General features: G+C 40.3%; 1 protein-coding gene across 1 annotated transcript in view; it reads left to right on the top strand.

The window, feature by feature from the left end:
* The window catches only part of RELN (reelin), a 293,615-nt gene that overhangs the window by 265,503 nt on the left and 7,393 nt on the right, over window positions 1–20,719 (top strand). Inside the window, exons 48-63 of the mRNA XM_080575334.1 lie at window positions 865–1,042; window positions 2,343–2,536; window positions 3,586–3,842; window positions 4,574–4,728; window positions 5,669–5,883; window positions 6,551–6,728; window positions 7,469–7,644; window positions 9,945–10,051; window positions 10,457–10,699; window positions 11,229–11,404; window positions 13,026–13,099; window positions 13,767–13,928; window positions 14,277–14,434; window positions 15,329–15,548; window positions 16,552–16,749; window positions 17,170–17,268. Of these exons, the coding sequence (XP_080431460.1) occupies window positions 865–1,042; window positions 2,343–2,536; window positions 3,586–3,842; window positions 4,574–4,728; window positions 5,669–5,883; window positions 6,551–6,728; window positions 7,469–7,644; window positions 9,945–10,051; window positions 10,457–10,699; window positions 11,229–11,404; window positions 13,026–13,099; window positions 13,767–13,928; window positions 14,277–14,434; window positions 15,329–15,548; window positions 16,552–16,749; window positions 17,170–17,268 (2,790 nt within the window). The remainder of the gene's footprint in view (window positions 1–864; window positions 1,043–2,342; window positions 2,537–3,585; window positions 3,843–4,573; window positions 4,729–5,668; window positions 5,884–6,550; window positions 6,729–7,468; window positions 7,645–9,944; window positions 10,052–10,456; window positions 10,700–11,228; window positions 11,405–13,025; window positions 13,100–13,766; window positions 13,929–14,276; window positions 14,435–15,328; window positions 15,549–16,551; window positions 16,750–17,169; window positions 17,269–20,719) is intronic.

The raw sequence follows: 20,719 nt of genomic DNA, 5'->3' as shown, positions 1-20,719 counted from the left end.
GCCTATTTTTGCCTGGTAACTCATGTTGGCTTGATGGCCTGATGCTTCTGCTTCATAGCAGGGTTTGACTATGGAGGCAGATGGACTTGATCCTCAACGTGTTTTATAGAACAACACACACAGAGCCCTGCAAAGCTAACAAACAACAACTAGACCTCCCCAGATTTTCTGTCTGGCAACAGAGAAATACCTTCCAGATGGATCTGCTGCTTTTCCAGTCCACAGATGATAGCAGAAATGGGAGAACAGTGGTATAATTGTGCTGTGACTATGTTTGTTAGAAATATATTCCACTGCAGAATACACATATTCTGGCATTGTCCTATATCCCAACAGCACTGAAGTACCATGGCATGGCCTCCTTGGTGAAATCTACGTAGTAGTAGAACTTTCTGTGCTTTTATCTAAACTTTAACACAATATAAGAAGAAGGTTTTTCAGATGAGACAGAAAACAGGGACCATTTAAAAGAACAGTATCTACCCAGTAGAACTTTACAGAAACATTTAAAATTTAACATTAGCAGGACATTCTTAGGCTCAGCACATTCTTTTAGGTTTATCTATTACAGTAAAATGTATTTTACTGATACCATTCTATGTTGGACTGTACTCTGTATTATCAGCAACAATGAAAAAACATGTACACAATACTATCCTTCCAAAAATTGTTTTTGTTTCATATTAACAACCTCAAAAAGTGGCAGATGTTTGAGATCCCCATATGCCAGTTGTGCACTAGTAAATGATGCAGACTGTCTCTGTATGGAATAACACGGCACCTTGATGTGGGATAACGTGGCACTGATTAAATCTCTGTGCAGGGACTTTGCCAGCTGAATTTTGCATTTGTTTTCCTCTACAGCTGCGATGAGCACTGGGGGGGGCTCTACTGTGATGAGCCAGAGACCCCACTTCCGACACAACTGAAGGATAACTTCAATCGCTCACCGTCGAGCCAGAACTGGCTGACAGTGAACGGGGGCAAGCTGAGCACCGTCTGTGGAGCGGTGGCCTCGGGGATGGCTCTTCACTTCAGCGGGGTTGGTGTTCGGCACGGAGGCTGCCTTGCTCTTTTTGACAGTATAAGCAGGACTGATTTTAAAAGTTAAATGAATTGCAACATGCTAAAAAAATATTAGCACAGTAAACACAAAACATATCTATATCTACCTGTCTATATAATATATATCCTTTGGTTAGCTGAAGGACAAAGTCAGGTGGGTCCTACAGCCTGGTGCCAGCCAGATACACTCCAGGAAAGCAGATACCATGATCCTGGCTATGCTGCAGCCAGGAAATTAGTAATGCTGCAGAGGCCTCCTGAAAGCAGCAGTGGTGGGGCCTTTGGAGGTGGAGCTGATAGATCAAAGCACAGTTGAAGTATGTAGACATTCAGACCCACCCTCTGATAATAGCCTCTTCATAGCTCTTACAATGTCCACAGAGACTGCAGTTTGGTGCAGCTTCTAATCAGCCCACGGAGGTAAATTAATAACTAGGCACTTGCATGTGTATAATGTGCACTTGCTCCTTGAAAATATGGCCATGTGTAGACTTATCCTTCAGGTATTTCTTTGTTGGTTTTGTTTGGTTGGTTGGTTGGTTGGTTTGTGGCGGTTTTTTTTTTCAGTGTTAGCTTAGAGTAAAATTGCTTGTGTTTTAGCTACACACATAGCTGTGTAAGCCCGACTGCTGCTGAATTACAGTGTGCTCTAGGTAGCCTCAGGGTTATAAAAATGACAAAATATTATTTTAGAAACATAAAACTTGTGCTTATATAAATCTTTCACGCAAGGGAACTAGTTCAAACTATGCAAGTTTTCTAAAATAAATTGACAAAAACATTTACATTTCTACTTCCTTCCAGTAGGACTAAGTAGGAACCACTAACTAACAGACTAAGCAGGAATTATGGGAAAGCACACAAATTAAAATTGTTGTGCCATTCGATGGTTTGCATAAACTGAACGATTAGCACATAATCAGTGAATCATTAACTCTGCATGGAGAACCTAGTGTTGCACACTGGAGGTGTGGATTTTTGTAACTCTTGTATTCAGCATAAAGGTGAAGTCATTCTTGATGCTTAATTTTATAAAGCTGTAGGTCAAGTACCAACGTATGTATTTTCAAGATGGAACATAACTGAAACTATTCTCAGAGAAAGTCATTTATTGCTCTGTTGTAGCTTTACTTTTATTATAATTTGTAGAAGTTGTACTGTTTTGAAGGTTTTACAACATGAAGCTTTATTAGTAGTGACTGCATAATCTACCAATTTTTATGTTCATAAGTTTTGCCAGACAGCACCAGCCAACATAATTTTTCATTACTTTTAAGGGCTGCAGCCGTACGTTAGTTACAGTTGACTTGAACCTCACCAATGCAGAATTCATCCAGTTTTATTTCATGTATGGATGTCTGATAACTCCCAATAACCGCAACCAAGGCGTACTGCTGGAGTATTCTGTGAATGGTGGAATTACCTGGAGCCTCTTAATGGAAATTTTCTATGACCAATTCAGCAAACCGGGGTTTGTAAATACCTTCTTCTGCATATATAATTTCCTGTACTAGGTCAAGTGTTCTATATTGTTTCATAACAACCTCTCTGATTTATTGCTGCTGTAGTTTGGATGTCAGATCTTTAAGAGTTCGGCCTGTCCAGTCCTGCGAGCATTTATGAATGGCTTTAGAGTATGTGTTTGAGCATCAGCATTTGTTCAGCCGCAAGGCCAGAAATATAGGAAGACAGCTACCGCAATAATGTCCATCCAGGTCTTGAAGATACTTTCATTTGCAATCTAGTTCATTACTGACAAGAGCAGAAATTCACCACTTGAACTTGTTAGAAAACAGTGGAGGAAATGAATTTCTGCAGATATCTGTCAAAAGGCCTACACTAAACTCAAACCCAATTTTAGGACATTTGTGAAGTTCAAACCAGTATAGATGTGGGTGACCTCTTCCTCATTTATTAGTTTAAAAGACTCATAGAAAAGGGGGCTGGGAAGGACCCATTACTTGATATTTTATTTGAATGCACAAATAAATCATTAGCATTTTAATTGGCCCAGTGATTTATGTGTACTATTGACTACTGTTGTAAGGGAAATAAGAACATTGTACCAGAATATTGCTATCTGCTCCAGGTTGAAATTATTAAACTTAATTTTACTTCAACATTTCCCTTCTTAGCATTTTCCTAATTAGGACATTGTGGTCATACCCTAGTAGTCTAGATGATTGCATTTTGTTAAATGCAATCTCTTGCAAAACTCTTAAATCATGGTTTGAGCATGTGGGATTGCTCAAACCTTGCCAGTCTGGCTGCTGACCCTCCCCACCTTACTCTGAGCACCTGTGCAGGGGATAACGTTGGGAGTGATCAAAAAGGGCTTTGTTTTGGCAATCTCCCATGGGAAAATGTAGGCTAAATCACCTAACCTTTCTCTGCCTTCCCAATTTGCACCTGCTCTAGGAGACAACAGGAGTGAACCTGGTCAAAATATTTGGTGCAGAGCATTGAGAAGTGTCCTCCTCTTGTGGGTTTCCTATAACTAACTTCTGTGTTGTATTTCAGTTTTGTGAACATCCTCCTTCCCTACGATGCCAAAACCATTGGGACACGCTTCCGCTGGTGGCAACCTAAACATGATGGTCTGGACCAGAACGACTGGGCTATCGACAATGTCTTGATCTCTGGCTCAGCTGACCAGAGGACTGTGATGCTTGACACCTTCAGCAGTGCTCCCCTGCCACAGCATGAGCGCTCCCCTGCCGATGCAGGGCCCGTTGGGAGGATCGCCTTTGACATGTTTATGGAAGACAAAACTACAGGTAAAGGTTTTACATGGGTCTGAATTAAAGGGCAAGAAGTCAGTGCGGTGACTTCTAAATCTTGCTGCACCTCTGAATCCTTGTCTCACTGTGATGGATGTCATAGACAGTCCCATCACTACCGGTGTCCTTGCTTATTATTTTAGTTCACAAAATGCAAAATGAAAATGTGCAATGTAACTTTTCATTTTTTTACTAAGTGAATTTACTTAGAAGATGAATTTATCTTCAAAGGTTATTCTAAGCAGGGTTCTTAACTGGTTTGTTTTCTGTTTGTTAATTTCTTTAAATATCCATTAGGGAAGTTAAGTTACATTTTACAAATAAATTTTGTAGAGGAGGAAGTATTTCTGAATGTTCACAAGGCTTAGCAAGTCATAGTGCTGGGGTATACTTTGTGCAGACATGTAGTCAACATCCTTAAGAAAATTCTTTTAAAACATCCAGTGCAAGAGAAGTTTATATTTTGAATAAACCTCAGGGCCTTACTTCTTGAACATTAAAAAATAATGTTATAATGTTTACGTAAGAAAGTAGTAAGAGGTGCTTTGAGCAATAAACGTAATAAATATGTACATGGGAAAGACGGGGTACTGACATTCTGAGGAGTAATACTAAATAATTCTAATGTAGGCTGAAAAATAAAATACCTTTAATGGTTAACACTACTTTGTGACTGTTTTCTGTACCTTATGTTGTCACTGAAAATTACGTTCCCATTTATTTTCAAGTGAATGAACACTGGTTATTCCATGATGACTGCTCAATTGAGAGGTTTTGTGAGTCTCCTGATGGTGTCATGATCTGTGGGAGCCATGATGGCAGAGAGGTTTATGCAGTCACCCATGACCTGACTCCAACAGAAGGCTGGATTATGCAATTCAAGGTAAAATCCCTGTCTTCTACATAATTATTCTAAAACCCATTTTGCTCCAATTCTAAGCTGATTTTTCAAGAGCTATGATGATGTCTATAACTATGCATAAGCCATTCTTTGCAGGGAAAAGTGTTGTTATTAGGCTGTCGTTATTTGTCTCACCTACAACTTGTTGGTAAGCTTTAACACTGCGGGCCATTCTCAGAGGTGACACACTCTTCTCCAGCACAGAAGTTGTATGGACATCATATATGGATAGGAAGAATATATAGTATATATATATATAGGATATAGGAAGAACATTAAATATATAAATAATATATTTATAAATATATGTTTATATATAATTTATATAATATATATATTTATAAATAATAATATAAAGAATATTAAATATATATATAAGGTGCCTATTTTGTTACAGATGTTTGGTGAAGGGAAAGCAGCTCAAAAATGGCCACACCTCATCTGTGTGGGCATGCATTCACATCAAACCTGTAATCAACCACATTTCATACAACCCTTTACCTAAAATGAAGAAATAATCCAGCAGTATACGGAAGTTGTAAGAGCTTTTCGCACAATTCTCCTATAAAGAAGGTCCACTGGACAAAACTGACCGGGTTGGCCTCCCCTGAAATGCCCAAATATTAGGTTGTGTGGAAGAGGAAAACAGCTTTATCAGTTATAGGGTACAGGCACAAGTGACAAAACCTGGATATCCAGAGAGGTGATCTAGCGAGAAGAAAGCTGAAACTCTGAATATGGTGACTGTTCTCAGTCTTGGAAATCTTGGGATGAGATCTGCAGATGACCGGTACCATACAAACACTATTACTGACATGATTTCGAGCAAAAATCAGCCGTCAGTTTTCAGGTTCAAACATTTTTTAAACTCTAATCACCACCACAATTAATTCTAATTTACTTATGCTCTCTTCTTTATTAGGTTTCTGTTGGATGTAAAACCTCGGAAAAACTTGCACAAAATCAGGTCCATGTGCAGTACTCCACTGACTTTGGTGTTAGCTGGAATTATTTAGTACCTCAGTGTTTACCAGCTGATCCAAAATGTTCTGGGAGTGTTTCACAGCCATCTGTTTTCTTTCCCACAAAAGGGTGGAAAAGAGTAACTTACTCACTGCCTGAAAACCTCGTGGGCAAGTAAGTATGAGTTCACTGCTTGTTTTGTCTTGGATTCAGCACGTCCCAAAAAACACAACAGGAAACACATCTGCCTATTCATTTTCTTTCAAGAAAGTGCATCTTGCAATGTTTATGTTTACCATACACTGTATGATTTTATTTCCTATCAAGATTGATCATGACTCTTGGTCTGAACAAATGGCAGTTATTCTTGCTTCTCTGCAGTCTGCTCCAGTACAGCATGTTCTGCTCTGTTCAGGCAGCTGTGTTCAATTAGGGAGTAAATTTATGACCTTACTGAGTGGAAAACTTACCCTTGCTGTCTGCAGTAGTCCACACATATGCAAACTATTTTTTTTTTTTGCAAAAAGGAAAATCTCTTATATTCTTTGAGTAATTTGCAAAGAAATTATAACCATAAATGAAATTCTTTCTCAAGAAGCCAGGATAGATTTTTCCAGCTTCCACAGTGACCAAAATCCATCCATATGTGACCAATAGTACATTTGTGAAGAAGATATGGATATGTCATAAAATCAATTTCAACAGAGACTGATATATATTACTTGCGGAAGGTTGGAGGATAGTACAGTCATAAGTATATTGTATTTCACCTACCTGTTTTCATTTGAGCAAAGTTGTTTCATACATATCTGTCTGGTTTTCTTTGTTTCTGTACGTGTAGTCCCGTGAGGTTTCGGTTCTATCAGAAATACTCAGATATGCAGTGGGCCATTGATAATTTCTATCTGGGCCCTGGTTGTCTGGAAAATTGTAGAGGTCATGGAGACTGCCTCAAAGAGCAATGCATCTGTGATCCTGGATACTCGGGTCCAAACTGCTATCTGACCCAAACACTGAAGGTAATTTTACTGCATGTTTTAAAGAGTGAATTTTGACATGTTTTTGGCTGAGAATGAAAAAAAGGGAAAGGGAGAGAGAGAATCGCACTGGAAAATTAGCTTTGATTCATGACAGTCTGAAGATACTCAAATCCACTTTCAGTCCTTTTATCATTTTTAACAAAACTACAGTACTACAGTATCCAAGAACTATTTTGTTCATTTTCAAATAACACTGCCCAATAAAGCTGTGATAAGGTTCACTGTTCATCTTTAGATTATCATTAGACAGAATTTATCCTTGCACACATGATCATTGATCAAGACCTGTAGAAGGATTGTCTTTATCATGTTAGAGCTTATTGAAACAATGAATACAAGAAAAATCTTGAAATTTCACCACAGTACAAGTTTTGCTGGGGAGAAATTATAAAATAATAATATCTACCATACACACTGGATATGTGGAGTGGTGTTACATAGTCTTGGATGACCATAGTTATGAATTAGACCCATTCATTTGCACATGGAAACTCTAATGTACTGGATTACCTCCCAAATATGTTAAAATCTAGCCCTAAAATATTTCCATATTTAGCCAATCCAGTTCATCTATGTTCATTAATCCTAGGAAAAAGAAATAATCTTTACAGTGTTTGTGAGTCTTTCAAATACATTTAGAAGATCAGTTCCAGCTCTGGCCATCAGAAAGGCTTACGATCATAATTACTTTTGCTTTATGTTAAACACCTTCATTACAGACTTTCCTGAAAGAGCGCTTTGACAATGAAGAAATTAAACCAGATTTATGGATGTCCTTAGAAGGAGGAAGTACTTGTACTGAGTGTGGGATTCTAGCAGAAGACACAACTCTCTATTTTGGAGGTGCTACCGTGAGACAGGCTGTCACGCAAGATCTGGACCTGCGGGGTGCAAAGTATGTCATGTTACCATGTCATTTCAATGGGGAACTCTGTTAAATGCTCACAAAGCAGCAGGCAATACAGCTTGTAGCTCAAAGAATTCCTAAGCCACCACAAGCAGAGCGTTATCTCAGGTAGACACTAATTAGATTATGATTTAATTTGCTACAATGTCCAATGGAGCAAAGGTTTGCATGGCACTCAGGGAGGATGGTCGCAGCAGTTCGGAGATGTTCTTCAGTGCATTTGGGTCCTCCAGTGTCTCACTGGAGGATTTTCTGAGGATTTTTGGAGAAGTGAGTGGGAATCATTTAATATTCCAGAATTGCCACAGAAACTTCTTTTCACTGAAAAACAAGTTGGCGGAAAGCATGAGGTTCTCTGAATATATGATAGTTCTTGGTGGATTGGTAACACAGGGAGATATTTACACCCCCAAGTGTAGACCCAGAAGACAGGGGTGAGGTAACATAACAGTTGAGATAGCTGTCACTGGTGGTAGAGGCCATAAGGATGTGTTTGGCAGAAATTCTCCCTGATGGGATCTGTGAGCCACTGTGGCCAAAGCAAGAGGTGAACAGCAAGGAGTCTAGCTTCCCTGAGTCCCCCACATCATTAGAGGTGAAAGGAGTCTAAGGGGAAGTGGTGGCATCCAAGGACAATCTCCACTCAGAATCACCCTCTGGTGCTCTCTGCATCTCACCACTGATTACACCAGAGGCCTGAGAGGTGAGAATACCTCCCTGCAGTGCTTGGTCTTGTCAGCATTTACACACATGACTAGCTTTTCTCAGACAGATTCCCACTGAAAAATGAAAGTAAATGGGAAACAGCATGCTTGAGGAGATTGTGAAGTTGGAGCTGTGGCTTTTTTCATTTAAAAATGCCTATTTCCCAGAGGTATATCTGACGTGGCAATGAGAAGCAGGGGAGTCCTCATGCCCTGCCAGAGCCAGACCTAGAGATGTGGTGAACAGGGGAAGGTGATGCGCAACTAATGGTGTGGGGGAAGCTGCAGTGCTCTTAGCATGGCTAGTAACACCATGCTTGCTGTCAGAAAGGTCTCCATTCCCTACTGTTTTTTGGACTCAGCTACCAACTGTGTCTTGTTTGTCAAGAAACTGATGCTTTTAGTTGAGTTGTAGACCAAGGCCCACCCTACCACAGTGGAAAGGATGGCCCTTCATGTCCCGGTGAAGCAGCAGGTCCCCTTCACCAGGAACATCCTAGAGGCAGCAATGCCTGTCCTGCAAAGAGGCAAGACACTGCTGTCACCTGTGCACCACTGGCTCCACTCCTGAGGCACTAGCGTTGTCTCCCACTGAGTTCAGAACATCACCTCTGCTGGTCGGCCTCTCCTGTGGGCCCATACAAGACCCGTTCCATTTGCATGAGGTAGAAAGGGTGACTTAACTGGAGAGCAATGAAATAACATCAGTTTAGACAAGTTAAGGACATCACATAGAAGACAACTTCTGCATCTTTGTCCCTTGGCTGAATGGCTTTAAAGAATTCTATTTTTCAGCAAAAATTCATCAGATCACATAGCCTTTCAAGTAGGAAGGGGCCTCAGGAGGTCCCTAGCCCAACCTCATTCTCAAAGCAGGGATAACTGTGAATTTAGACCAGGCTGCTCAGGGCTTTGTTCTTCTGAGTCTTGAAAAACTCCAAGGAGAGTGTTGAGTTAACCATCAGAGTAATATTTTTTTCCTTTATATGCAGTCAGAACTTCCTTTGTTTCAATGCACAACCACTGTCTCCTGGTCCCTGCCATGCCCCACAGCAAAGCTCTGCTCTGCCTTCCTGATGACTTCCCTGTAGGCTGCTGTCAGATCCTCCTGAAGTCCTATCTTCTTTAAGCTGACCAAGCCTAGGTCCCTCAACCTCTCCTCTCAGGGCACATGCTATAGCCCAGACAATTTAGGTGGCCTCCAATGACTTTACCTCAGTTTATCAACATTTTTTATGTCCTTCATTGCTGCCAGGGCACCTTGTTAAATTATGTTTAATCCCCTTTCCACCAGGACTCTCAGGAAGCAATTAGCAAAGCTGCTCTTGGCCAGTCAGTCCCAGTCTGTACCACAGCAGGGGGTTAGTCCCTCCCACAGGGAGGACATTGCATTTGTCCTTGTTGAATTTCATGAGGTTCCAGTGGGAATTATAAGGCAATGTTTTTGGAAACCTTTGTTCTACTTGTACATCAGTGTTACTTGCTTAAAAATTTTGAGCATTTTCAGCATATCTGCTTACAGAAAGGGAACTTCTTGATCTGTACAGATCTTTAACAGTTGTAAACCTGTACATTTACCCTTAGATTTCTACAATACTGGGGGAGAATTGGGAGTGAAAACAACATGACAACATGCCACAGACCAACTTGCAGAAAGGAGGGAGTGCTGCTAGATTATTCCATTGATGGAGGCAAGTACATCTTGAAGTTTCATCTAAACTACAGCCATATTCAGTATTTAAGCATCATAAATATCTGAGAAGTCATCATAACAATCCAAAATAATAAGATAGGTATTTTTGTCCTTGTAATGTTCTTCCTCCATCTAAAAATTCCATCTATTGCTCAGGAAAAGTTTTCAATAATCCCCCTCCTTGATTTTAGTTATCAGTGGCTTCTAGCCAATTTGATTGCTTTATACAATTACAAAATTGCTCTTGTAATGAGTACAGTTGCGAACTACCCTTAGAAGTTAAGATTTGCCTATTGGGAGAACATAGCTATTATTTCTGATTTCCTGCTGTCTCCCTGAAATCTTTAAGAAGATTCTACCTTAAGCTTGTTTTTATTACTAAATCAGCGTCTTTTCATTCTAGGGATAAGCTGGACTTTGCTTCATGAGATGGACTACCAAAAATATATCTCAGTCAGACATGACTACATCCTGCTCCCCGAACGTGCTCTGACCAACACAACCCGCTTGAGGTGGTGGCAGCCTTTCACCATCAGCAATGGGATCGTGGTTTCAGGTCCAGATCGGGCACAGTGGGCTCTGGATAACATACTTATTGGGGGAGCAGAGATCAACCCCAGTCAGCTGGTAGATACATTTGATGATGGTAAGAGGCTATGACAGCTATTCTATTGTATACCATGATCTTATTTGAGAAAAGCCCTATGAGCTTGCAAGCACACTTTTTCTTCTTTTTTAACATTGCAAAGTTTTTGTTTTGTAGACTAGTACTGTTTCTATTCAATTCTTCATGCTACTAATGGAGATGTCTGTATATATATATGCATATATATATATACACAAGTACATTCATGTATGTTTGTGTAAATATATGGACATATCTATAAGAAGGCTTTTTATTTTCAGTCCAACTCATTTCATTTAAATTCTTGGGTAGGGAAGTTTTATTTAATCATATTTTAAAAAATACTATTATTTAAACGTTTTAATTACCTGTCTGGAGCTGATGTTTATACTCTGTCTGCTAGTAGCTTATTTATTGTGTGTCACAACAGCTAGTGTAGATTTAGTGTTTATATCGCTAAAGTACTGTATCTAGTGATTCTGTGGATTCATTACTAAACCTTGATGTTTCCTGAGACAATACAGTAATTGTATTTAACTCATGTTAATAGAAGGCACCTCTCATGAAGAAAACTGGAGTTTTTACCCTAATGCAGTCAGGACTGCAGGGTTCTGTGGAAATCCATCGTTCCATCTCTACTGGCCAAATAAGAAAAAGGACAAAACACACAACATCCTGTCCTCCAGGGAGCTTATTATACAACCAGGATACATGATGCAGTTTAAAGTAAGAAATGTTCTCTCTCTACAAAGTAAATTTTGTAATGAAAAATCATCTAATTTCTCTCCAGAAGTTCTTCTTCTTTCAGCTAGGAAGCACAACTGGATGAATAAATAACGATTTTATATTAAAATATAAGGAAAATTTTCAGGTGTAGGTAACGGGAACCTGAAAGGTTGCATGAATGTGAGATGTCAAATTCTTCTGACTGTCTATATGCTTTGGGGGTTACTGAGAGAGATTGGCAGTTTAATCCCTTTCTCCAGAAATTACTAGATCGTCAGACAGAGTAAGAATTATTTTCTAAGTTGAGAATGCATGGCATGCAGAATATGCCATTTCCCTCACCTAGTGAATAAGCAGAAAAGGCAAGGTAGATGTGGGCTGGAAAAGAACTGGCATATTGAAAATGCAGGAGTGCTCAGAGTAGAAGTACCCCTTTTGCTTACTTGTGTCATGGGAAGTGATCTAAATAATCAGAGAAACGTTTCTGAATATTTTGCTTTGTTAAAGTGGAATTCTGAATAGACAGAGGCAATAAGAAAATACCTTTGTAGTTGCTTCCCAGAAATGGGCCCTTCCCCAATCACTATGTCTTAAATAAACCAGGAACAAACATAAAAGCAAGGTTATAACAATAGTTGTCTCTTTCCTTGTTTTTTTGTGTTTTTTTTTTTTTCTTGGTCTTCTCTTTGACAAGACAGCTCCAGATTTTTCCATTTTTGATCAAATTTTCACCTTTTCTCAACATTGTTGCCTATTTTATATTGACTAATATACTCCCTCAAAGCATTGCTTCCCCCACTTACACAGCATGCCATCTTAAAGGAATTACATAAAAGAGAAATCTCACATACTATTTCCTACTGCATGCCAAGACCCTCCAACCTGCTTATTTTGCCCAGCTTATCATCTTTTTCCTCTGGTTTAAGGGCAACATTTAAGATAACCCATCAACATTGAGTTGTTTGTATTACTGAGCTGTCATTGCAAAGTGTTTTTCTCCAGACTTTCTCCTCCTTTTTCTTCACCAGTCACAGCAAGGATTTTATTTCTAAACTAAGAACTCAGCTGTAGTGCATGGCTACCATTTGGTGCTGAAATTCTTAAAATTTAGCTTTTGTTACCTATTCACTACTATATATTGAGTACGGTAATCTTTCTATTCTAACATGGCACAAATATGTTTATTGCTCTAGATGTTCAGAATAATTCAGTTGTTAAATTTTATTGACTTGAGTTCACACCCACATTTTTTTCATTATGAGTTTTAAATTTCATAGGTGATTAATACAAAGCTCAGTATTTAACTTTCTGAAACGCTGAGGAGCTTCCACGTCCTGGTGCCTCGGAAACAATATTTCTTTAGATATATAATTTCAAATTTAGGAAATTAGTGTCAGGATTCTGTCTGAAAATAACAATGAGGTAAAATTAAGTAAAAGCAGTACCTGAAGTATTGTGTCTTTTGTTTTCCACCCTCTTTTGATAATTATTTTCCAACATATAACTTGACAAACTGTTTTATACAGCCTGTAAAGAAAAAAAAAAAAAGCACCACTTCATCATATATCACATTAAATGTCTACCTGACTTGTTACAGCAGCCAATTTTCTTTATGCTATAGATCGTGGTTGGCTGTGAGGCAACTTCTTGTGGCGACCTCCACTCTGTGATGCTGGAGTATACTAAGGATGCAAGGTAAATGAGAGCAGAATATATAGACTTAAAAAAATAGTATGAAATTAAAAACCTCAAAATCTTTTATTTATTAAAGCATTCACTTTGATGTTCATCTCGTAACAGGATCTGAACAAATCCTGTTTGCAAGCACTGGGATTTGTGTACATAACTCCCGTAAATTCTCTTTATAATTTATTCCAGATGCTGACAGATTCATAGCATTGAGCTTGCAGTTACAATCATGAACATGTTCCTGTTAAAAATGTGCTCACAGAAAGCCACATTCACAGGAAACTGTTGTTTTAGTGGTACAGGACTGTACATTTAGGACCAAACTGTAATCAAGCGGAGGTTACTTAATTCTGATTTGGTCTGTAACTGACAGAAAAATTAATAACACTGTTTCCTGTGCTGTAGTATAATATTGCATTATGATTTGTAAAAGTGAAGATATATTCTGTGCTTAAATGTTTGTGGGTAAACATGGGGCATGGAAAGTCTTCCAAGGCTGCACCAGGGTTTCACCTTCTCACCTCTTGTCTATCTGTGGCTACAAAGCATGGAAACTATCACTAACAATCTATTGGTTTTGTTTAGTAAGACAGGCAATGCCGTGACTTTAGAGATTACCTTTCATTATTCTTCCAGTTGTTCTAAGAACATATTTTTTTGTTGTTTTCTACAGGACAGATTCATGGCAGCTCGTTCAGACACACTGTCTTCCTTCCTCATCTAATAGCATTGGCTGCTCACCATTTCAGTTCCATGAAGCTACCATCTATAACTCTGTCAACAGCTCCATGTGGAAAAGAATAACTATCCAGCTGCCTGATCATGTCTCTTCCAGGTAGGTTACCAAAAGGTCAGCTCACTGTGGGCCTGTAAAATGTCAGCTGTCTTGCTGGCACTGTCAGCTTTGGAACAACTGGTGAATTAAAAATGCTTCTTTATTGCTGGATTTAGATCTGATACATAATTAATTATTTTTGAGAAAGCTTTTTGTTAATAGAAGTGTCTACTGCCGATAATGTAACAGCCACCCATTCAGGTTTGGTCTGTCTTTCTAGTTATTAGTCACAGCTCTTGCATACAACATTTTTCATTTCATCTGCTACTGGCCTATTTGAACATCACTGTACAGATGTGTTTAATTGCTAGATATCATAACATCGTATTTGGGTTTTGACATTTGCAGTGCAACTCAGTTCAGGTGGATTCAGAAAGGAGAAGAACTAGAGAAACAAAGCTGGGCAATCGACCACGTGTACATTGGGGAAGCATGCCCTAAGCTCTGCAGTGGTCATGGATATTGCACAACTGGAGCCATTTGCATTTGTGATGAAGGATATCAAGGTTTCATTTTTTCAATTTCTTTCTTATACATCTGCTACAGTCTAATCTAACTCAAAAGTAAACAAAAGATATAGACAGAGTGATATATCCTGTCTACATTTATCACTGGAATGCTTGAGTAACAGACTATAAATTCATAATTTGGCAGGGCTGCAAGTAACAACTACTCCCTTCCTTTACTCTTCCTGGGTTGAATCAGTAGTCTCGGCTGTCTGGCACTGTATTTATAGTCCATTCGGTCCTCATGGAAGGCACGATGTGGCTACAGGCTTACCCAGACACGGCTTTCACCCCTGTATTCCTTCCAATGGTGCAGTCACTCCCACTCCCAGGGGATGTGTACATGGGATCCAGACATTGGTGACTGGCACCTGCAAGGGATTCAGTTCTGTGCCCTATCACAACAGACCGTTCTGCTCTACTGCTGCAATTCAGATGAGCAGATGTCTAATGGTACCCGAGTGTCCTCAAGAAATTATAAGTGCTCTGTGGGAGTGGAGCCGGAGTGTTTAGAGACTTCCAGGACAGTCTCATAACTTTATGAGATCAGATTCTTCCCCAGTTTTAAAGGCATTTCCCTTCAACCACCAATTTGAGGTTTCCCATATTGGCACCAGTGTAAAACAGGAGAAACCTTGTTGTAATATTTGAAGTTACACTGCTGTAAAAAATAATAGACTGGCAGCCTTGATTTCATAAAAATGAATATTATACAGCAATGTGTGCACTATTAATCAATCTGCTGAAACATATTCAGCCTGTAGTCACACTGTATACTGGGCCCGTAGTCACACTGTATACTGTAACTTGAATGTAATTACAATGGACTGTAACTGAATTTTCCCAATTCTTTTGATTTTTGTGTGTTTTATAACTTCACTGTGTCATTTCTAGGTGATGACTGCTCTGTTTTTAGCCACGATCTCCCCAGTTATATTAAAGATAATTTTGAATCTGAAAGAGTCACTGAAATAAACTGGGAAACCATTCAGGGGGGAGTGATAGGGAATGGATGTGGACAGCTGGCACCCTATGCCCATGGAGATTCACTCTATTTTAATGGATGTCAGATACGACAAGCTGTGACTAAGCCTCTGGATCTCACCCGAGCAAGGTAATACTGTGAGCATAAAATGCTCTTTCAGCAGCTCATGAGAAATGAAATTATTCCTATGCATGTGAAGCCATGTGGCCCATGAAGAGGATGGACTAACTTGGCTGTACCATGCAGTCAGATGTGGCTGGCAGATAAACATTAGGGTTGGCAGAACGCTTTGTGACTTTCATTTGGGAGATGGAGAGTGAGGAGGAAGCCATGTCGGGTGAAAAGGTCAGATGTTTTCATCATGCCCAACAGAGCACTGCCTAGTAAGCCAGAACTGACGATGAAGCCATTGGCAAAGGGTGGATACCAGACTGTCTGGACCAGTGCCTGATCTGATAAGACAAATCCCGTGTTTGTATGTGCCTCCATGGCAGTCATGAGTAAAGATGCTATTAGCAATTATGGACTGATTTTTCTGTTTCAGTTGTCAAATAAAATTATATTCACCTGGCAATGAGCAGGAGTATCTTTTTCATCTATTAAGTCTCTATGGCCATAGAAAAACAAATGTGACCAGCCTGTGCTGACAGTTAAGAGAGTGACAGTTTTCTGGATTGGTTTTGTATTTAGCTGTCTAACAAATGATTAGAAACAGGGTGAATCAGCAGCTGGGCCAGATATAAATCAGACACTTCATTTCTTGCCTGAACACCTAGGTAGAATATTAGAAATCTTTTAGACTCTTTGTTCAACCTTTATTTGCCCCTTTTTAGCTTTTCATACACTCATTTGCATATTTATTCTGTTTATGTATCTCAGTTTTGTGAAGAAACATTGTAAAATTGTATCTATTGCCTTCAAATATATTGAAATATGTTATGCATAGTAAATTATTAGTTTGAAAGGAGAGCTGTGTTTTAGAGACTTGAGAGCAGTTTATTTTGCCCTGTTAAAAGTACTGATTCTTGAGAATCCTGAATTTTTGTAATAACTGCAATAAATCTGGAAGTGCTGTTCTTTGTTTGAATACTTTTTGCATATTGAAAATACCTTATCTCTCTGTGTTTTACAGCAAAATCATGTTTGTTTTGCAAATTGGAAGCATTTCACAAACAGACAGTTGCAATACCAATCTAAGTGATCCTAACACTGTAGACAAGGCAGTGCTCCTCCAATACAGTGTAAATAATGGAATTACATGGCAAGTAATTGCACAGCATCAGCCAAAGGACTTCATACACGCCCAAAGAGTGTCTTATAATGTTCCCCTGTGAGTACCTAGTCGCATTTCATTACCTCTAAATGCACAAGATAGATTTCTGCTAGGAAAGGCTTTATCTTTGCATCACTGCAAGAAAAACAAAAGGTTGGTAGGAAGGCAGGCAAAGAAGGAAGCTTAAGTGGAAGGCTGATATTAAAAATGTACAGTGTAGTCTTCAGAAAAATTTTTGGAAAAAAATACCAACAGAATACTTGTTCGGAAGATAAGAGGAAAAAAAAAAGTATTTAATTCGTCCTTCTGTGTGTGCATTTTTCACCATTAAAGGTTTTGTGCTTATAGCATGTTGATGTGCTGGGGTGTACAAACAATGCTTTGGCTTTGCTCTCAGTTCATGTTGAGGGTTAGACAGAGAAGTGCAAGACTTTGATAGTCTGGAGCTCTCACAGTCTCTTGTGTTTGTGACGACAGGGAGGCACGAATGAAAGGAGTCTTACTGCGCTGGTGGCAGCCCCGTCACAATGGAACAGGTCATGATCAGTGGGCTTTGGACCACGTAGAAGTCGTCCTGTGAGTATCAGCTTCACCTCATCCCACCCCATCTCAGAAAGTACTGAAATACCTCCAGCATGGCACGAGTGTTAAGCTCAGTAAGAATCGTTTTGGCCCAGGGAAACCTTTGAAAATCAGTCTTTGCTAATGCTTTGCCCTGGCAGCAACCAGCAGCAGTTAAGATGGTCATGAAATAAGCAGCACAGCAGGGTTATGTGTTTTGTCTCGTGGAAAAACACAGGAGGGAAAGCGGGGCTTTATCACCACCAAGTATTGGTGTGTTCCTGTAATGCAGCGATGACTGTGAAATATATTGTGCTGGAACATAAGAAAGGATATTTCTGTTCAATGCTGTGCTGCCATATAAAGTTGATTTATGTCCTTTTGAAGATACAAAAGTGTCTGCTGTATTGCTCTTTGCACAGAGTAATGTTGTTGTGCCTCTGAAAAATTTGCATTAGCAACTAATGCCTTATTCATTTCCTTTTTTAGTAAGAAGGATACTGTTCAGAAACAGGGTTCACTATATCAGGTTCCTATGGTCCGAGCTCTATATTCATCCCCTTGTCAAGATTTTACCAAGTAAAGTGTCTTCACCCTCTTGATTCTCCCATTATTGAGATGGGTTTCGCACGCAGCTAACCCATTTTTTCCTGTGTTACGTCACAAAGAGATGACCTGCTTTTTCTCTAACAATTTAGTTCCAGTAGAAGTGAAATGCTAGTGGCTTCACGGGAGGGAACTCATCGCTGACAGTGGTTGGCAGAGAGAGGCGTGCCTGCTCCATAGATAGGTTCAAACATTCCTTTTATTGAATAATTTAAAAAACAACAATGAAGAAATTAGGCTTGGATAACATCCAGACTGTGTAATTATAAGGTTTCTGTCTTTAAATCTGAATTATCACAGACACTGCAAGTAATGTTTTGTAACAATAGCAAAGTGGATTATCTGATTGCTAGTTAGCCCTGTTCTTCCTTCCACCAAGCAGCACCAGCTTGCATGGCACTCATATCAACCCCAAGCCAAACTGGTCCCAACACTGAGTAACTGTACACGCTCTGCTGCTTTTACACACCTTGCTGGGCTCTGCTTCCATAACATTAAGCTTAAAGCTTGAAGGAACAGAGGGATGGATGGGATTCCTGGCTTAGTTCATCAGTGGCTGTACGATGTTGCATCAATAAAGATATGAAAGCATAAACCTGCAGGAAATGTTTAGAAAACCACGGAAATGGGAACGGCTAGCTATAAAATATTCACATTTCTTTCTGCCTTTCACTTAAAAAAAAAAATAGAGAGAAAAAACAGATGGGAAAAAAATAGAGCATACTATTATTACCCATCAATCCAAATAGGAATGAGTTTTTAAAAAGGGATTCTTAGGCTGAATTCTGAAGAACTTCTTGGACAATGAGATTTGCCAAGTTGTGGTCTAAACAGGCAAGTCAAGTGGTAACAATTCAATCACAAGATCCATTTTATACTAGAATGGAAAAAGCAATAGAAATGCTACAGCAAGCAATCACACCTTGCCTAGGGAAGGAACCAGATGGGCAAGCAGTGCCTCCTTCTTTCTCTTCTTCTTTGTACATAGATGCTCCCTCAGGCGGCCTGGGTTTTCCTTCAGCTCTGCCACTTCACACTGGTCACTTTACCCCTCAGCACTTCAACTTCTTCACCTGTAAAACGATGAAGATGCTGTGCCATTGCCATGGAGTACTTCCAGGCATGCAGAAGGGAGCCTGGATCAGTGTCTGTTAGCACTAACCCTAGGCCATCCTGCACACACCAGGGCCACCAAGGTGTTAAGCTGCACTATGAATACTAGGGATAGGACTTACATTTAATTCTTCATATTCTTACATTTTCCAATGACCAGTGTGGGCCTTAATCTCTGAACTTCCCGGGATTTTCAATGGTTGAAAGACAAAGAAGGTGGGCAAGGAAGAAGAACCGTCTTAGAAAGGCCGGTGTGTAACTGCAGAGAGGCTCAGCACCCCATAGCAGACAGAGGCAGCCTGAGCTCCCAGACCACACTGCCTGTCTGCCTGCCTCTCCCAGCAGCAGTGTAAGGGCCCTTCAGATGCCTGAAGGTACCTAAAATACTAAGAAAAGGTCCTGTGAGTAGGAGCAATGTGTCAGCAATCCTGTACTTTCTGGACATGTTTTTCTTCATTGTCTGCTCTTTTCTTTCACCCACTGTAAATTTTCTTTCACCTCCTGTAAATCCCCATACAATTTAAACTGAGAAGAAAAAAAAAAGGGGGGGGGTTAGAAATGAAGGTGCTGGAAATGTCAGGCACAGAAAGCCTGCCTGCCCCTGGGGCAAGTAAGCCAGCTCACCAGGTTAGCTCTTTCATAAGAGGCAAGGAGGTGCTGTCCCTTGGGTGCTCATCCACCCATGTTCCCAGAGAAAGAGCAGAGAGTCACGGCCTGAAATAAAATCATTCAGTAGGATGATGTAATTACCACTTTCCATTCATTTTGTAGGGAGTCAGTAGGTTTCTGCCTTGGCTTATTCTTCCCAAAGCAGAGACACTTTAGGAAACCTCTGTGACTCTCAGGTTGGAAATAATCCCTGCTGGCTCTCTGACCTTGTCTCAGAAAGCCATGACTCCAGCCATCCCTGGCTCCAGGAGCTGTTGATGGTCTGTGTCTAACACAGTCTGCACTCTGTGCTCTTACAACCCTGCCACTCTTTCACCTGAAAGAGACTCCAGCTAATGATCACAGACATACACCCCCCTGGCTACCATCCCCATTATCCTCTCTGGCCCTGTTAAAAGCCTGCTCACAGACGTCCTAGATTTTCACACTTCTTCCTGCTCTGTGTACCCACGTCACTTCAGCAGGCAAGCCTCTAACCTGTGTGGCGTTATAGCAAGGAGCCAACCTATACCAGGAGGTGTGGTTCTGGGTGCAGAGAAATTCCCGGTTTTCCATACGTCTCATCCTGTCAGCCCACAGGGTAGGGGAGGAAACACAAACATTTTATTGAATCCTCTAGGTGCTACCTGTCGGCTTGGCTGTCTGCAGACCCAGAGGTGGGCAGAGCTGCACACCCAGGTGCTCTGCCAGCCTCTCCTCAGCCCAAGGACAAGTCAGCAGTGCTCTCCTTGAGCAGAATATGGGCCAGAGCAGGAAGGCAAGCAAGGAAAGCACCTGCCTGCAGGGAGAGCGGGTCTGCAGGGGTGTAGCACAGCTAAAGCTTTTCATGATTTCATTCCCCACCCAATGTGGGGAATGTCTCTGCTACCCATTACATTCCTCCCCAGAGGCTGTCCACCCCAGGGAAAATACGTGAATACCTGTTTTCATGGTTCAACTCTTCTTAGCAATCCAAGGATTTGAAATTAGTTCTGTCATGAGCCCAGCTGCTGAGTCATAGCACAGATAAAGCCTACAGTGATACATAGCCAAGGTCACAACACTGTTCAGTCTAATTGACTGAGTCAAGGGACATCAT

Source organism: Anser brachyrhynchus (genome assembly GCF_964034855.1).
Source record: "Anser brachyrhynchus genome assembly, chromosome: 1".
Lineage (NCBI taxonomy): Eukaryota > Metazoa > Chordata > Aves > Anseriformes > Anatidae > Anser > Anser brachyrhynchus.
Note: the sequence above shows the minus strand (reverse complement) of the source record. Positions and strands in the feature narration are given on the sequence as shown.